At 32.8% G+C, this 15,350-nt stretch overlaps 3 protein-coding genes across 4 annotated transcripts; all 3 read right to left on the bottom strand.

Annotated features, from left to right (window-relative positions):
• Positions 1 to 1,445: 1,445 nt before the first annotated feature.
• On the bottom strand, positions 1,446 to 1,769 carry LOC107028062. Its single transcript, XM_015229120.2, has one exon. The coding sequence runs from the start codon at positions 1,767 to 1,769 to the stop codon at positions 1,446 to 1,448; it is 324 nt and encodes a 107-aa protein (XP_015084606.1).
• Positions 1,770 to 2,893: 1,124 nt separating this feature from the next.
• Positions 2,894 to 6,522, bottom strand: LOC114078346. 2 transcript variants are annotated; one of them, XM_027918996.1, is made up of 4 exons: positions 6,161 to 6,522; positions 5,974 to 6,055; positions 3,176 to 5,724; positions 2,894 to 3,082 (listed from the first exon to the last, which is right to left on the bottom strand). In XM_027918996.1, the coding sequence occupies exons 2-4, from the start codon at positions 6,017 to 6,019 to the stop codon at positions 3,026 to 3,028; spliced, it is 2,652 nt and encodes an 883-aa protein (XP_027774797.1). In that variant the 5' UTR covers positions 6,020 to 6,055; positions 6,161 to 6,522; the 3' UTR covers positions 2,894 to 3,025. The 2 variants fall into 2 exon arrangements, with proteins under 2 accessions (XP_027774797.1, XP_027774796.1); XM_027918995.1 differs by having other exon boundaries at positions 5,974 to 6,522.
• Positions 6,523 to 11,967: 5,445 nt separating this feature from the next.
• On the bottom strand, positions 11,968 to 14,892 carry LOC107028541 (eukaryotic initiation factor 4A-2-like). Its single transcript, XM_015229642.2, has 5 exons — positions 14,873 to 14,892; positions 14,083 to 14,152; positions 13,813 to 13,919; positions 13,288 to 13,718; positions 11,968 to 12,923 (listed from the first exon to the last, which is right to left on the bottom strand). The coding sequence occupies exons 2-5, from the start codon at positions 14,148 to 14,150 to the stop codon at positions 12,288 to 12,290; spliced, it is 1,242 nt and encodes a 413-aa protein (XP_015085128.1). The 5' UTR covers positions 14,151 to 14,152; positions 14,873 to 14,892; the 3' UTR covers positions 11,968 to 12,287.
• Positions 14,893 to 15,350: the final 458 nt, after the last annotated feature.

The raw sequence follows: 15,350 nt of genomic DNA, 5'->3' as shown, positions 1-15,350 counted from the left end.
TATGTGTCTCGACTTTGCAGGTCATTGAGATTAGTTCTTTTGCTTATAATAACATTTATCACTCCAACATTGATATGGTCTCATTTGAAGCATGAGAATCCCAAGCCCACTCTGATGAGGTTGCTATAGTCGGATTGCTTCATTAAGAGGCCTGAATATATTATTTGACATTCTCATCAAGTAGATAAATTATTTTCCCCATCGATTTTGCTATGCTAGACTGCGATCGCTGTGGATGTTGAGGTGTCTATCATTCATTCTCACAAGTCGAGCATTGGCTTGTGAGAAAAGATGAGGTGAACTTTTGTATGTGTACTCCTACGAAGCCAAGTTAAAGGGCATATTACAAAAAAATGTCCTTTAACTTGGCTAATATGTCCTTTAACTTAACTTCAAATTATATTTGTATCCTTTAACTTTTGATGTGCATAAATAGACACTTAAATTTGTATAAAATTGACAAATAAACACACATGTGTCAACTTGTTCAACTTTATACAAGTTTTAGTGTTTACTTGTGCATATTCAAAATTGAAGAATATTAACGCAAAATGAGACCAAATTAAATGACATATTTATATTTATGTCTTTAACATATATATATATATATATATATATATATATATATATATATATGGGGTAGTTAAAATTATTTTTGAGAGAACAATACATACACTAAACACTATATTAGTATAGTATAGAATTTTTATCACCGACACAACTGGCAAGATCAATTAGCCAGGCCAAGAATATTAGTTAGTTGACAAATTAAGAAGTACACAAAGCTTGTTCAGAAAATTTTAAAATATTTTCTTCAAATATATTAAATATAATTTCGTGGGTTTACAAAAGATAGAGTTTCCTAATGAAAATACAAAAGTAAGTAGTACTAGTATTTAAATTGGATTCAAATACTTTAAAAATAATATTTTCGCCTAATTTTTTGAACATAATAAAATTATTTATATATTTTTTTTTTCTTCCTGTCAATTGTACCCACCCACAGCATACAAAAATGTTGCAGTATAATAATAATAACATAACTTTTATCTTATTTTAGAAATTGAACCGACAGAAATTAGTAATGACAACAAAATGTAATAAAATGAACCGGCATTTAACAAGAAACATGACAGCCAGCCAGCCAGCCTATAAAAGATAAAGTATCCCCAATTTTGCTAACTCCTACAAGTATAATTAATTCATCATAAACATAATCCTCAAAAACTCACTTGGAAAATAAATTAAAACATAAAATTAAGTTTCAAACACATAATAAAACACTCAAGGTATTCATACATAAAGTAATCAAAACACTATAACTAGTATAGTCAAAAGAAAACCCAATAAAAACAAGAAGAAAAATCCACATGTATAAGTTAAAAACAGAGCAAAATACAAGATTAAGAAAAAATGAATGAAAACACAAGTATGATAAAAAATAATCACCTCCATCCATATAAAACTTGTGTATACTTATCTTTAAACCATCTTAAACTCCTCCTTAAAGAGCCTTTCACTTTGCCTTCAACAGAGTAAACTTTATAACTAGCAACTCTTCTCTTCCTCTGGAACTCAGGATCATTGAAATTCCAAGATGACCCACTACTGCTTCTCCCTTTCTTAAGCTTCAAATCTTTGTTGTGATGGGCTGGAGGTGGTGGTAAGGGTGGTGCACCAACAGAAGTTGCACTGTAACCATTAGAAAATTGGGGTTCATGATATTGTTCAATACCATCACCATAACATTTTGATCTATAATCATCCATGATTCTTTTTGTTAATTTTAGCTAAGGAAGAAAATCAATTTTTTTTAAAGATAGGTATGGAAGGGGAGAAATTTTTGGAGAAAGTGGGATGCCAAACTGCCACAGAATAAGATGTGCTGTGAAAAGACTTATTTTTAATTTGATTCTAGAGATCGGCGTTTTGAAACAACTTGTGTTTTGGGCTCAAGAAAATAAGGGGTTGACTAGTCAACTTTGGTCCATGAAATCTGCTATATTCCATCACTTAGAGAAAAGGGCTAAATTCATCCCTTAACTATGACTAAGGTTTAGCATACATCCTTGTACTATAATAGTTAACAAGAAACATCCTTTTAATATTTAAAATGTAACAAAATTCAGACTTCCATCTATTCCAGTTAAAAAAGTAACGTTGCTTTTCCAAAAAGTGATTTTCTCTCTCCCATCTCCCTAATTTGCCCCTCTCAAATATGTCTCATCATCTTCCCATATTCAGCAACACCCAAAAACAATTGAAACTCAATTTTTTTTTAACTTCACAAAATACTCAAGATCTAGATCATTTGTTTTTCTTTTTCCAAAAAAACAGGGCAGAGAACCATACACAAATAAAGAATCATTGAAATTTTTTAGTTTTTTTTATTCGAAAATATAAGCAATTTTCTATTTTTCAAACTAAAGCATCTTCATTCTTTTAAACACTAGCTATTGTGGATTGCTATATAACAACTAATCGGAACCATATCGCTTAGAAGTTTAAGTGATTTATCGTCCACGCTCAATTATGATATTATCGATATTCAAGTCAATTTAAGCATTTCTTTCCTTTTCACATCTTGAGGACTTTAAACTACCAAATAACCACTAAAAAATCAAAAAAAAAAAAAGGCAGAAAAATGGTAAGAAAAACAACTTAAACCTGCAAAATTGCCAAAAAAAAAAAATAAATTGGTAAACCAACAACAAAACAGCAAAATAATGCCCCCCCACCCACCACCACCCCAAAAAAAAAACAAAAAAAAACCAAAAAAAAAACAAAACATTACTGAGAAGAAGAAAAAAACTCATGATTTTAGTAACATAAAAAGCTAAAGTAACAACAAAGACACCACAAAATAAGCAAAAAACAGCAAAGTCTAGTGTAATTAAATCATGATAAAGCTAAAACATTTTTCATTAGTTCCATGCACAAGAACATAACAAATGAAAAAACAAAAACTAGTCACACATATAAAAAAAAACAAAGATAAAAATGTATTTTCTTCAATGTTGCAACTTCATATAGATGGAAAGCTCTGACGTTGTTGGCTGGCTTGAGATGTACCTCTTCTAACCTGAAATAAGAAATTAAATATTAAATATGAATATAGTTATACCAGTAAGCTACAATAAAAATAACTTAAATATGAATATTTGAATATTCTTACAGGTTGCTTTTCAACATTTCGACAACTTGATGCTTCCTCGACCATGATGGAATCCAAACTATGAAGGTAGTCCGACGATTGAATTTCAATGTCATGTGAAGAGAAGCTGCAAGTTCTACTGTTGTGGCCGGGTTTACCACATATTCTACAATCAACTGATTTTTGTTTCCGTTTTAACTTCATCCTACTAGACCCTGGTTCATCATCTTCTTTCTTTCTTAATTTTTGTTTCTTTCCTTTCTTCTTATTATTCAAGTAAGAAGGTGGAAATAGTGGAGGATTCGGTGACTTAGGCCATAAATCAGGGCCATTCATGGGTAATATTGAAGCTCCATAAATTTTTTGATACGTATCAACCTTGTAGCAATCATCAACATAGTTTAAAACCTCATCATTTTTCAACCAAATCGAGGATATAGCATGTTTACAAGGAACTCCTGATAATTCCCATTGTCTACAACTACAGGTTCTATTATATAAGTCAACAGCCCAATTATCACCTTCGACAGGCCCAATCACCTCATAGTTCCACATGTTCGACCTTTTGGGAATATAATTAGCAGCTTTCTTCATAGTTTTGGCCAACTTCTTCTTAATAGTAGGACAAACATCACTCAAATTCCATTTTTCAGCTTTCTCCCTGTTAGCATTAATTCTTGTCATGAGTAAGTGCCTAATGGTCTCGAGAAGTTTAACAATTGGTTTATCTCTTGCATCGAGAATAAACTTATTAAAAACCTCACATTGGTTGTTCAAAAGAATGTCACATTTAGGAAGAGGCGAGAAATGTGATCTTGACCATTCACTAGGCACTTTAGCAGAAAGCCATGCATAAGCATCTTTATCTAATTCAAACAAATCAGTCATACAAGCATCAAACCTGTCAACAGTTGTTGCTAAAGCTGCTTTCCAAAGAGCATTTTTTAAAGCCATTCCAGAATATCCAGCTCTCTTGAAATTACTATGCAAATGTCGCACACAAAATCTATGAGAAACACCAGGCAACACTAAATCAAAAGCTTCAATAAGCCCTTTTTGCTTATCTGACATAAAAGTCCACAAGTATTGCTCTTCAATCTCAAGATCATTCATCAAGTAGGTTAAGAACCATTGCCATATTTCCTTATTTTCTTTCTCGACTATAGCATAAGCTATTGGAAAGATGTTATTATTTCCATCCAAAGTAACAGCTGATAGCAATTGTGCCCCATACATAGTATTCTTCAGCCAACATCCATCGACCCCAATAATCTTTCGACAACCAGCCTTAAATCCTGCTTTACAAGCTGCAAAACAAATATAAAACCTCTGAAATCTCATTGGCTTATTCGGAATCTCATTTGGAGTTAGTTTCATGAAAACAGAAGTTCCAGGATTGGTGCGAATAATTTCATTGCAATAATTCCATAATATGCCAAACTGATCATTTATATCTCCGTCGATCATTGCAATAGCTTTTTCCTTTGCCCTTCTTGCTTGATGCATACTCACATGCAACTTTAATTCCCTACTCAATGTATCCCTGAATTCTGATGTTTTCCAGTTCTTATTTGACTTAACTCTATCAACATACTTCTTTGCAATCCAAGTAGAATTGATGGTTTTGTTGTTATAGTTCCACCCAAAACAAGTATGCTCGGAAACATACGTCTTGATTTGAAAAGTACATATATCCCTTTGCATTAGAGATCCAAATATCCTCCACTTACAAGCATTAGTTCTGCATTTGGCCCTAGCTCTTTCTCTGTCATCTTTGATCCACCGAATTGACTTTCCTATTTTGGCTTGACTTGCAACCACGGCTTCCTTGAATTCCTTTTTGTTACCAAATATCATTCCCAACTCTAATTCAGGATTAAAGGCACCTATTTTTGGGTTGTGCTTCGGAAAGTTACAATCTTCAAATTCAGAATCGCAATCGCTATTCAAACTCTTTGTATCATCAAAATCTACACAATCTGAGTCACCCTCCTCATTTTGCATCTTTTTATGCATTTCTTCACTAACATAATTTTGATTTTCGTCACTTTTCTTCTTTTTCACAGTTATATCGATCTCAAAAGATTCAACAGAAGGATCAACATTTTTTGAAAATAACAGATCATCCTCCTCCAAAGAATAGTCAGAATCATTAAAATCCTCATCGTCAAATTCATCACTCTGTGCCTCTGTGTCATTTACCAGCAAATAATTCTTTTTTATCTCATTGACACATTGATTATCATCATGATAAAAATTCAAATGTTCAAAATATATCTCAACTACTCTATCCTTTGGAATGCAAGTAACAACTTTAGCGGCTTCCATATTACTCCCCACTAATCGAGCCTTATAAGAGTTTAAACCATATTTGTGCCAGAATACCACAGATTCCTTGTCATAACCACATTGTTCCGCCATATTCTTAAAATCTATTATATTAATCATTGCACTGTCGACATAGTCAAAATATTCGATTTTTCCACCTATGTAGCCTCTTGTCGAACTATGCACATATGATCCACCATGATGTACTTTAATTGTGAAAAATGATGACTCATTCATAGAATCTGCATATATACTATCAAGTAATCAACGACGTAAAAATTGTTATTTTTTCAAATATAATACAAATCTGAATACATAAAGCCAACAAAGAACTACAAGTTCATTATAATGGATATCCATAAAACAAAACTTTATATATCAAATAAAAAACTTAATATAGCCTTTTAAAATCAATAATATTTACAAATCGATATGAAAGGCATTGTAAATTATATTTAAAATGCTTAAAATGTCTTGAAAATCGATAGTACCATAGTTGGGTGTGGACGATCGACCGCTTAAACTTCGAATCGACATTGTTCCAGTTAGTTGTTGTGATGCAACCCACAATATCTATTATTTTTAAGAATGAAGATGTTTTAGTTCGAGAAATAGAAAATTGCAAATATTTTTCGAATAAAAAAAAGTAGAAATATTCAATGATTTTTATTCCTTTACCTTGGTTGTGTATCGCCCTCTAGACAGTTTCAACTCTTGTTGAAGAGAAAATTTGTTCTTGATCTTGATTATTTTGTGAAGTTCAAAAAAAAAAAAAGGAGTTTCAATTCTTTCTTGGTATTGCTGAATATGGAAGATGATGAGACAGATTTGAGAGGGGCAAATTAGGGAGATGGGAGAGAGAAAATCACTTTTTGAAAAAGCAACGTTACTTTTTTAACTGGAATAGATGGAAGTCTGAATTTTGTTACATTTTAAATATTAAAAGGATGTTTCTTGTTAACTATTATAGTACAAGGATGTATGCTAAACCTTAGTCATAGTTAAGGGATGAATTTAGCCCTTTTCTCCCATCACTTACACTACTCTCTTCTTTTTATTGAACCGTTTGTTGTATTTTGTCTGGTTTTAATTAAAGAAACTTATCCGTACTGATTATTTATATCAAATAAATATAAAATACATTATTATATTATATAATGAAATAAAATGAATTATTAATTTAAATACAATATGTATGCATTACTTTGGTGTAAACATTCGATGAAGGTAAATATTATTCGATTTTAATTTATAAATAAAGTTTTGTAACTTAAAATAAGTTATAGAGGTTTGTGTAATTATAAATTATTTTATAAAGTTAAAATGAATATTGTAAAATCAAATTGTTACTGAATATAAAAAAGTGAAAATGTTTCTTGGGATTATTACATATGGGTTGGAACGCTGCTAGTCAATCAAAAACTCACACGAAGATGTTAGAGGTAAATTTATAATCATACTAGGAGCGATTAAATTAGAAATGAGGATATTTAGAAAATAATAATCAAGAACGGGAAATTATAACAACAATCGATTTTGTTATATCAAATGCGAGTGTTACACTCTTTATGATTCCTCTGAATTCACCTTTTCAAATATATATTCAAGGGCTTTAAAGCTTGTTCTTGAATCTCTGATGAACTTGAATTTGAACTTTATCTTGATTTTGACTTTTATTTGAATTAAAGGGCTTCGAGCTTGTTCTTGAATTTGATGGTCTTGATCTTTCATCGTTCTTGAACTTGAATGCTTGAATTCTTAAACTTGTAGCTTTGTAGAGAATTAAATGGTGTTTGTACCACGGATTTTCTCTAGCTTCTTGTTTAGAATTTTCTGTTCCCTTTTTTGAATTATGAGACCCCTATTTATAGTTTTAGAAAGAGGAGTTGCGATTAGAACAGGATTCCCTTCGGCCAATCAGATTTAAGTGAAATATCTTATGGGCTTTATGGAGCGGGCTTTAATTAAATTCATATTTATTTGAATTTAAATAATTAAATCAATTATATTAATCCATAAAATTTATTTGGACTAATATGTTCATTAATTTAATATAATCCGAACAACTTTATAAATTTATATTTAATAAACTTTAAGTGACTACAAATGCCCCCTTCTTCAAGTCTTGTCGAAACATTTTATCTTTCAAAGACTAGGCTTGAAGAATTTGAAGACTTCAACTTGCATACTTGGAGATTTTAAAACTTCATCTTGAAACAATTTTATTCATAAGGGTTTGCCCCCATTGAGTCACCACCATTTGGCGCAAGTCTGAAGTTTTATGAAAGCTTACTCATAGATATAACTCATGTAACAGATCAAGTGGTAACATTTGATTTTTTGACACTCATGCAACTGAACTTAGAATATGGTTCTAAGTGCCTACGTACCTCAATGAAGAGGATCAAGTCGCAACGTAGTTCTGGAGTAGTGAGTGATTTTTTTGTTGTGTCATCCATAGTTTATACTCTTGCGGGTCAGGAGTGACATGCAGTTTAGGCTCGTACCTTAAGGAGCATTTTAATTTGAAGATTTAACTCAAATTTAATGAGCTTTATGATATGCAGTTTAGACTCGTGTCTCAAGGAGCATTTCAACTTGATAATTTAACTCAAACTTGAAGATTTAAGGGACATATAGTTTAAGCTCGTGTTTCAAGAAGCATTTCAACTAGAAGATTTAACTCAAACTTGAAGATTTAAGTGACATACAGTTTAAGCTCGTGTTTCAAGGAGCATTTCAACTTGAAGATTTAAGTGACATACAGTTTAAGCTCGTATTTCAAGAAGCATTGTAAGTTGCAGTTTAAGTTCATGCGTTAAGGATCGTCTAGATATACATTGACTCTTCAAAGTCATCTTCGGATGCAGACTTGCCCCCACTTTGGAGTTCTTCTATATCTTCATGTTCATAAGGTCCATAGACAGGAGATTGTTGATCTTCACTTACAGTCATGCTTAATTCCATGTCATGTGCACGAGTTGCCAACTCTTCAAATGTATTGGATTTTAATCCTTGCAAAATGTAGTGAAGACCCCAATTCATACCTTGGATGCACATTTGAATGCCAGAAATTTCACTAAGGCGATCTTTGCAATTGAGGCTCAAACTTCTCCAGCGATTGATAAAGTCAACAACTAACTCATCTTCACCTTGACGAGCCTTTGTAAGTTCCATCATACTAACGACACGTCTTGTGCTATAGAAACGATTAAGGAACACTTGCTCTAATCTCTCCCAATTATTTGTAGAATTAAGTTCAAGATTTGTGTACCAATCAAAGGCATTTTCTCTGAGAGATCGAACGAATTCTTTAACAAGATAATCACCACGTCCCAGCAGCATTGCAAGTCTCGATAAAGTGCGCTATATGTTGTTTGGGATTTCCTTTGCCATCAAATTGTTGAAGCTTAGGAGGTTGATAACCCTCAGACATTTTCTAGTTATCAATCTTTGTGTATATGGCTTTGCATATATGGGAGAAAATTTGGATGAAGACTCAGATTTGACTTTGATAGCCTCTATGATAAAGTTCTTTAACTGATCAATTGGAATCAAACCTTCATCTGAGATATGAATCTCTTTGATCTTTGTGTGCTTTACGCAAGACACTTATTTGTCTTGAATTTTAGAAAGCTTCAGAGGTGAATGACTTGATCTTCTTTCAATCATGTCATCCATCTTATTTGTTAGCTTTGAAAGTTTAGCATCTTGTGCATGTGCGCACTTTGTCAGGCCTTCAATTGCTTTAGTTAAGCTTGCTAGTTGTTCTTCTATAGTGGAAGACATTTTGATATTCTTTGATGCTTGAAAAGTTGATATGAGAGGTAGAGATTATTCCACTGGGCGTGCCAAAATTTGTAGACAGTAAAATTCGTGTTCAGAAAATAATAATCAAGAACGGAAAATTATAACAACAATCGATTTTGATATTTCAAATGCGAGTGTTACAATCTCTATGATTCCTCTGAATTCACCTTTTCAAATATATATTCAAGGCTTTAAAGCTTGTTCTTGAATCTCTGATGAACTTGAATTTGAACTTTATCTTGATTTTGACTTTTATTTGAATTCAAGGGCTTCGAGCTTGTTTTTGAATTTGATGCTCTTGATCTTTCATCGTTCTTGAACTTGAATGCTTGAATTCTTAAACTTGTAGCTTTGTAGAGAATTAAATGGCGTTTGTACCACGGATTTTCTCTAGCTTCTTGTTTAGAATTTTTTGTTCCCCTTTCTGAATTATGAGACCCCTATTTATAGTTTTAGAAAAGAGGAGTTGCAATTGGAACAGGATTCCCTTCGGCCAATCAGATTTAAGTGAAATATCTTATGGGCTTTATGGAGCGGGCTTTAATTAAATTCATATTTATTTGAATTAAATAATTAAATCAATTATATTAATTCATAATATTTATTTGGACTAATATGTTCATTAATTTAATATAATCCGAACAACTTTACAAATTTATATTTAATAAACTTTATGTGACTACAAAGGAGTGGTCTCCATGGTACACAAGATGAGAGAAGCGAGATTGAGATGATTTAATTTGAACATGTGAAGTAGAGATGTGTGAATGAACCAGTGAGGAGGTGTGAAAGGTCAGTTATAGAGTGTAGGAGGAGAGGCAGAAGTAGATCAAAAAGTTATTTTGAAAAAGGTGGTAGAACAAAATATGATGCAACTTCATATTATCGAGTATTTGACCTTAATAGGCGGGCATGAAGGACATGTATTAGAATAGAATGTTAGTAGGTAATATAGTGTTGTCTTGCTTAGGTTAGTTGGTGTCTTTCATTATACTAGCTGTATTACTGTATTTCTTGGTTTTGACATCCATCATATTTATTATTGTTTTAATACTCTATCCTAATGGTGTTGTTTATTGTGTTTAATTATTCCACTACTTTTTTTTTTTTTTGTTATTGATGTTGCTGCTTCCCTCAGTAGACTTGACATTATTTCTTTGTGACTTGCTAGATTTTTTTTTAATATTTGAAATTGTTGTATTTGAGTTAATGGCTTTTCAGAAATAGTTTGCTATCTTTTTGAGCGGATAAAATATGCATACAGTTTACCATCCTTAAACCTCACTTATAAAAGTTTACTGAATATTTTGTTGTTGTTGTTGTTGTTGTTGTCAAAGGAAGTAGTTTATTTCTCTAGCCCTTTAAGAATAAATTAATACTAGTAAATATTACTTAATGTATTTTATTTTTTAATCTATCATCTTTCTTCAACAAATATTACTCTATTAATGATAATAAGAAAAAAAATTGAAAGAAATACATTGTTCTTAATTTTCTAAAGTAAATACGTCGAAGGGAAAAAATACGAGGGATAAAGTCTCCTTTCCCTTCCTTAAATGTCATTTGTCATTAAGCATTCCTACAATAAATTCAACGCTTACTTATCTTCCATTCTCACAAATATTATTCTATAAATGATAAGAATAAAATTGAAAATAAATATTTTTTCTTAATCTTGTAAAATAACAATCATTGTAGAATAACTATTTTTTCACAAGTACGTAGTGAGAAAATACGAAGGAGACACTACTTTTTCAAAAGTCTCCTTTTCCTAAAAAGTCATTATGCACTCCTACAATAAATTCAATGGATACTAATCTTTCGTTCTATTGGATGGAAAATTAGGGAAGAAATAGTTTTCGTTTATGACTTATTCCTCGAAATAATAATTAGTTTATTCAAGCACCATGTTGCCATTAGCTTTTGTTAAAACTAATTAAAAGTTTTAAATTTTGAAAATATATTATATTATGTTAAGATTGAATTTTAAATAATCAAATACGCTTTACGTTCTCAATGTATAAATTTATCTCTGTTTTAGAATTAATCAATATAAATTTGAATAAAATATGAGTTAGTATTATTATTAGTATACTAATAGTATTTCTTTAAAAAACATGGTGATGGTGGCTAACATTTGTGGCCGTGGTTGATTACTAGCTTTGGTGATTGATAATAGTTAAAGATAATAGCTAGTGGTGATGATGGCCAACAGTAATGGCTGAAGATAGGGCTATTGATGGGAATGATATTGGGTCATTTAGTAGAGTTTATTAGTATTCATTAGTTTTGAATATTATTAATTAGTATCTTGTTTGGTATACTTTATTAACGTAAAAGTATAACTAATTTTAAGAAGGAAAAACAATAATTATTTATGCCTCAAAGAAGCACTAATTATCAATGACACATAATTTGACTAATTATCAAATGTGAAGCAATATCAGTTCAGTCGAACAGACACAAAAACACATTGATGCAGATGCAGAGCAAATCATACAGACAAACAGATAAAATCATACTCTAGCTGATAAAAATATTATCCAGTTCAAGTTCCAAATATGATACAAGTCATCAACACAAGCCCTTCCAACTTACCACTATTATATTTCTGTAATATAACACAATAATCACGAGGAAAAAAAACCTATACAAGGCATCACAAAGAGAAACTATCACACAATACAGATGAACATATTGTCGTCACAAGCGTTCCCATACAACAAAACGAAAAAAAAAGGCCAAGGATTAAAATGAAATATACTAAATTCAAAGACATCCAAAACCTGAAGTTGTTGTGGACTTACAATACAAAATGACAAACCAACAAAATTTGTAAATAAGTCCAACCAAATTGGAAAACTACAATTCCCACGGCGAATCACAGAAACTGCAGTTTCCAAGTTTTAGTCCACTGCGGTTCTAACTAACCTAACAATAAAATATTAAATTACTTAATATAACGAAAAATTCACCTCACAGAACCAAAACCACCTCAAAGAAGATCGGCCACATTGGCTGGCAGCTCCTCAATTACAACATTGTAAAACTTCTGAATGTCAAAAAGCATCCTTTCATCATCCTTTGTGACAAAATTGATAGCTACACCCTTCCTTCCAAATCGTCCACTACGACCAATACGATGCAAGTAGTTTTCTGGCTGAGTAGGCAGGTCATAGTTAATCACAAGGGATACTTGCTGCACATCAATACCACGTGCCAGAAGATCAGTAGTGATGAGCACACGAGATGATCCAGATCGGAACTCTCGCATAATGATATCTCTAGTGTTCTGGTCCATGTCTCCATGAGTGGCAGATACTGTGTGATCACGGCTGCGCATCTTATCAGTGAGCCAATCAACCTTACGCCTGGTGTTCACAAAGATGACACTCTGGGTGATGGCTAAGGTCTCATAAAGATCGCAAAGAGTTTCAAGCTTCCACTCTTCCTTGTCAACATTGACATAAAATTGCTTGATACCTTCAAGAGTGAGCTCATCACGCTTCACAAGGATCCTCACAGGCTTGTTCATGAACTTCCTAGTAATTTCAAGAGCCTCTGGTGGCATTGTAGCAGAGAAAACACCAACTTGAATCTTTGGTGGCAGCAATTGGAAAATATCATAAATCTGGAAAAGGACAAGACAACTTTAAAATGAGACACTATATGTGAGCCTTGAGACCAAGAACTAAGGTCAAAGAACCAGCAAAGTCCTGCAGCGATTCTATAAGATATCAAAGCATAATAAGGCTAATAATGACGAGAATAGAAAAAACTCCCATTCAGAGGTTAATATCACATATGCACAAATCTATTACAAATCTAACATATGACTGTCGCATACGAATACTATACTTTACTTGACTATTACCCAAATAAAAAGAAAAAGGTAGCCCCACATTTGTGCCCTACTTCCCAGATCACAATGCAGAAACCTAATAAATAAGAAAATTCCACTTGAAGAACCAAAAAATGAAAGAAAAAATGGCAACCTGATCCTTGAAACCTCTTGAGAGCATTTCATCAGCTTCATCCAGAACAAACATCTTGATGTGGTCAGGGCGAAGAGACTGCCTACGCAACATATCAAATACACGACCAGGAGTACCAACAACCACATGAACACCACTTTGAAGGATACGCTGATCCTCACGGACACTGGTACCTCCTACACAGGCATGAACCTTCACACCAAGATAGTCACCAAGTGCTCGCATAACCTTCTCAATCTGTTGGGCAAGCTCACGGGTTGGAGCCAGAACCAGAGCCTGACATTCGACTAAGCTGTAATCAAGCTGCTGGAGAATCCCAGAGCAGAAAGTTGCTGTCTTTCCTGTACCAGATTGTGCCTGTTGGATCACATCAAGACCCTTGCAGAAAGGAACAATACCCCTTTGCTGGATAGCAGATGGCTTCTCAAAACCTTCAAGCAATTTAAGACAGGTGTTCAATGCCTTGCTAAATCTAACAAGGGAAAGGAGAACCACTTGTGTTAATATAATAAGAAGTGCATTTACCATAGGCATAGATGCCCCTAAGAAGATTTTCTTGCAAACCCATGGCATCGAAACTGTCATGAACCTCATCATATGATGTAAAGAACTCCTGCTGTTCAGTCCCAAGCCTGTTTCAGCATATCAAATAAAAAAATATTTAAAACCTTGTGAGTGAGCACAGGATAGCTGCAATTGATAACTAAAGTACCCAAGGAGGAAATAAAACCCAAGTGTAGTTTTCTGCTGCCAGATAAAATATCAATTGCTTAGAAATTAGAGCAAACAACTTACAGCTCTGTCATTTTAGCATCAAATTGACGAGCATCAAATTGAGAACCTTCAGGTGCCAAGCCAGCCATGACTATCGTAAACAAAGAACAATGGTATTACTCATATGAACTCATCAACAATCTTTAACGTAATAAAAAGGAAAAGACAAAACATTACTATGAAAATATCAATGATGTCAGTAACTGTAGTAGCAATAAATATCATCTGCTTGTCCTTTCTAATATTAAAGGGGAGGAGGGCACAACAGAATGTCACAAAGCACAGAAAGAGAAGATACACATGAAAAACAACTGTTTTAACTGGAGGCTATAGTAGCCAACTGCCAACCAACCTTTCAAGTTATGTGATTCTAGGTCAAGGTGATAAAGGCAGACCCAGCAAAGACAAAGAATACCGCACCATCAAGCTAAACATGGAAGACAAAGAACAGGTGGCAGGGGAAGGCATTATTATCCCTAGATTTACTTCCTATACATGGTAAGTACCCAACTAACCAGTTTTTCCAACTAGCAAACGTAAATCCAAAACCGATGAACTTCTCACAACACAATCACTAACCACGCCTTCATTCCTTTAGTAGATAACCCTTTTGCTAACTAAAAAGACGATCTTTATACAATCAAGAAAATCATATCAAACAGATCTCTATGATAACAATATATATAAAAAGAGAAAAACAAACAAGCCCACCAACTAGATAAGTCAAAACCCATCTGTAGAAACGAAGTCTAACCAAGAAAGATTGAAACTTGAATAGAAAAAACAAAGATTACATGGCAAGATAACTAACCTGATAAAGAAGAGTAAAAGATCTGAGGGAATAAAGAGGAAAGAGAAGCGATTGGTGGTTAGGGTTTTTTGTCTGAAACTCCTCGGATCTACGCCGCAGGAGTTCAGTAAAGAAGAATAGATTAGAAAGATGAAACTCTTGTGTTTTTACTACTACTACTTTAGCCCCGATTTCGATTATTTTGACCCCAAAACGGACTTACAGATTACAATGCGGGTCAATACGCTGTCGTACTCGGTGATAAGTGATGAGGATTGCACAAAATTGACGGCTACATATGCTATTGGGCTTCTTGGGCCTAGTTTAGGTCAATACCTTTATAAAGGTTGATGTTAACCATACCTAATAATACCGACTTACATAAATTTACTATATTAAAAAAATATTTATCAGTTATAACAATATTTCTTAATTTAATTCTTTTAATACATTTCTAATATAATATTAATGCATATCATACAAGTTTTATTGATATATA

Source organism: Solanum pennellii, chromosome 8, assembly GCF_001406875.1.
Source record: "Solanum pennellii chromosome 8, SPENNV200".
Lineage (NCBI taxonomy): Eukaryota > Viridiplantae > Streptophyta > Magnoliopsida > Solanales > Solanaceae > Solanum > Solanum pennellii.
This window is presented reverse-complemented; position numbering and strand designations above follow the sequence as displayed.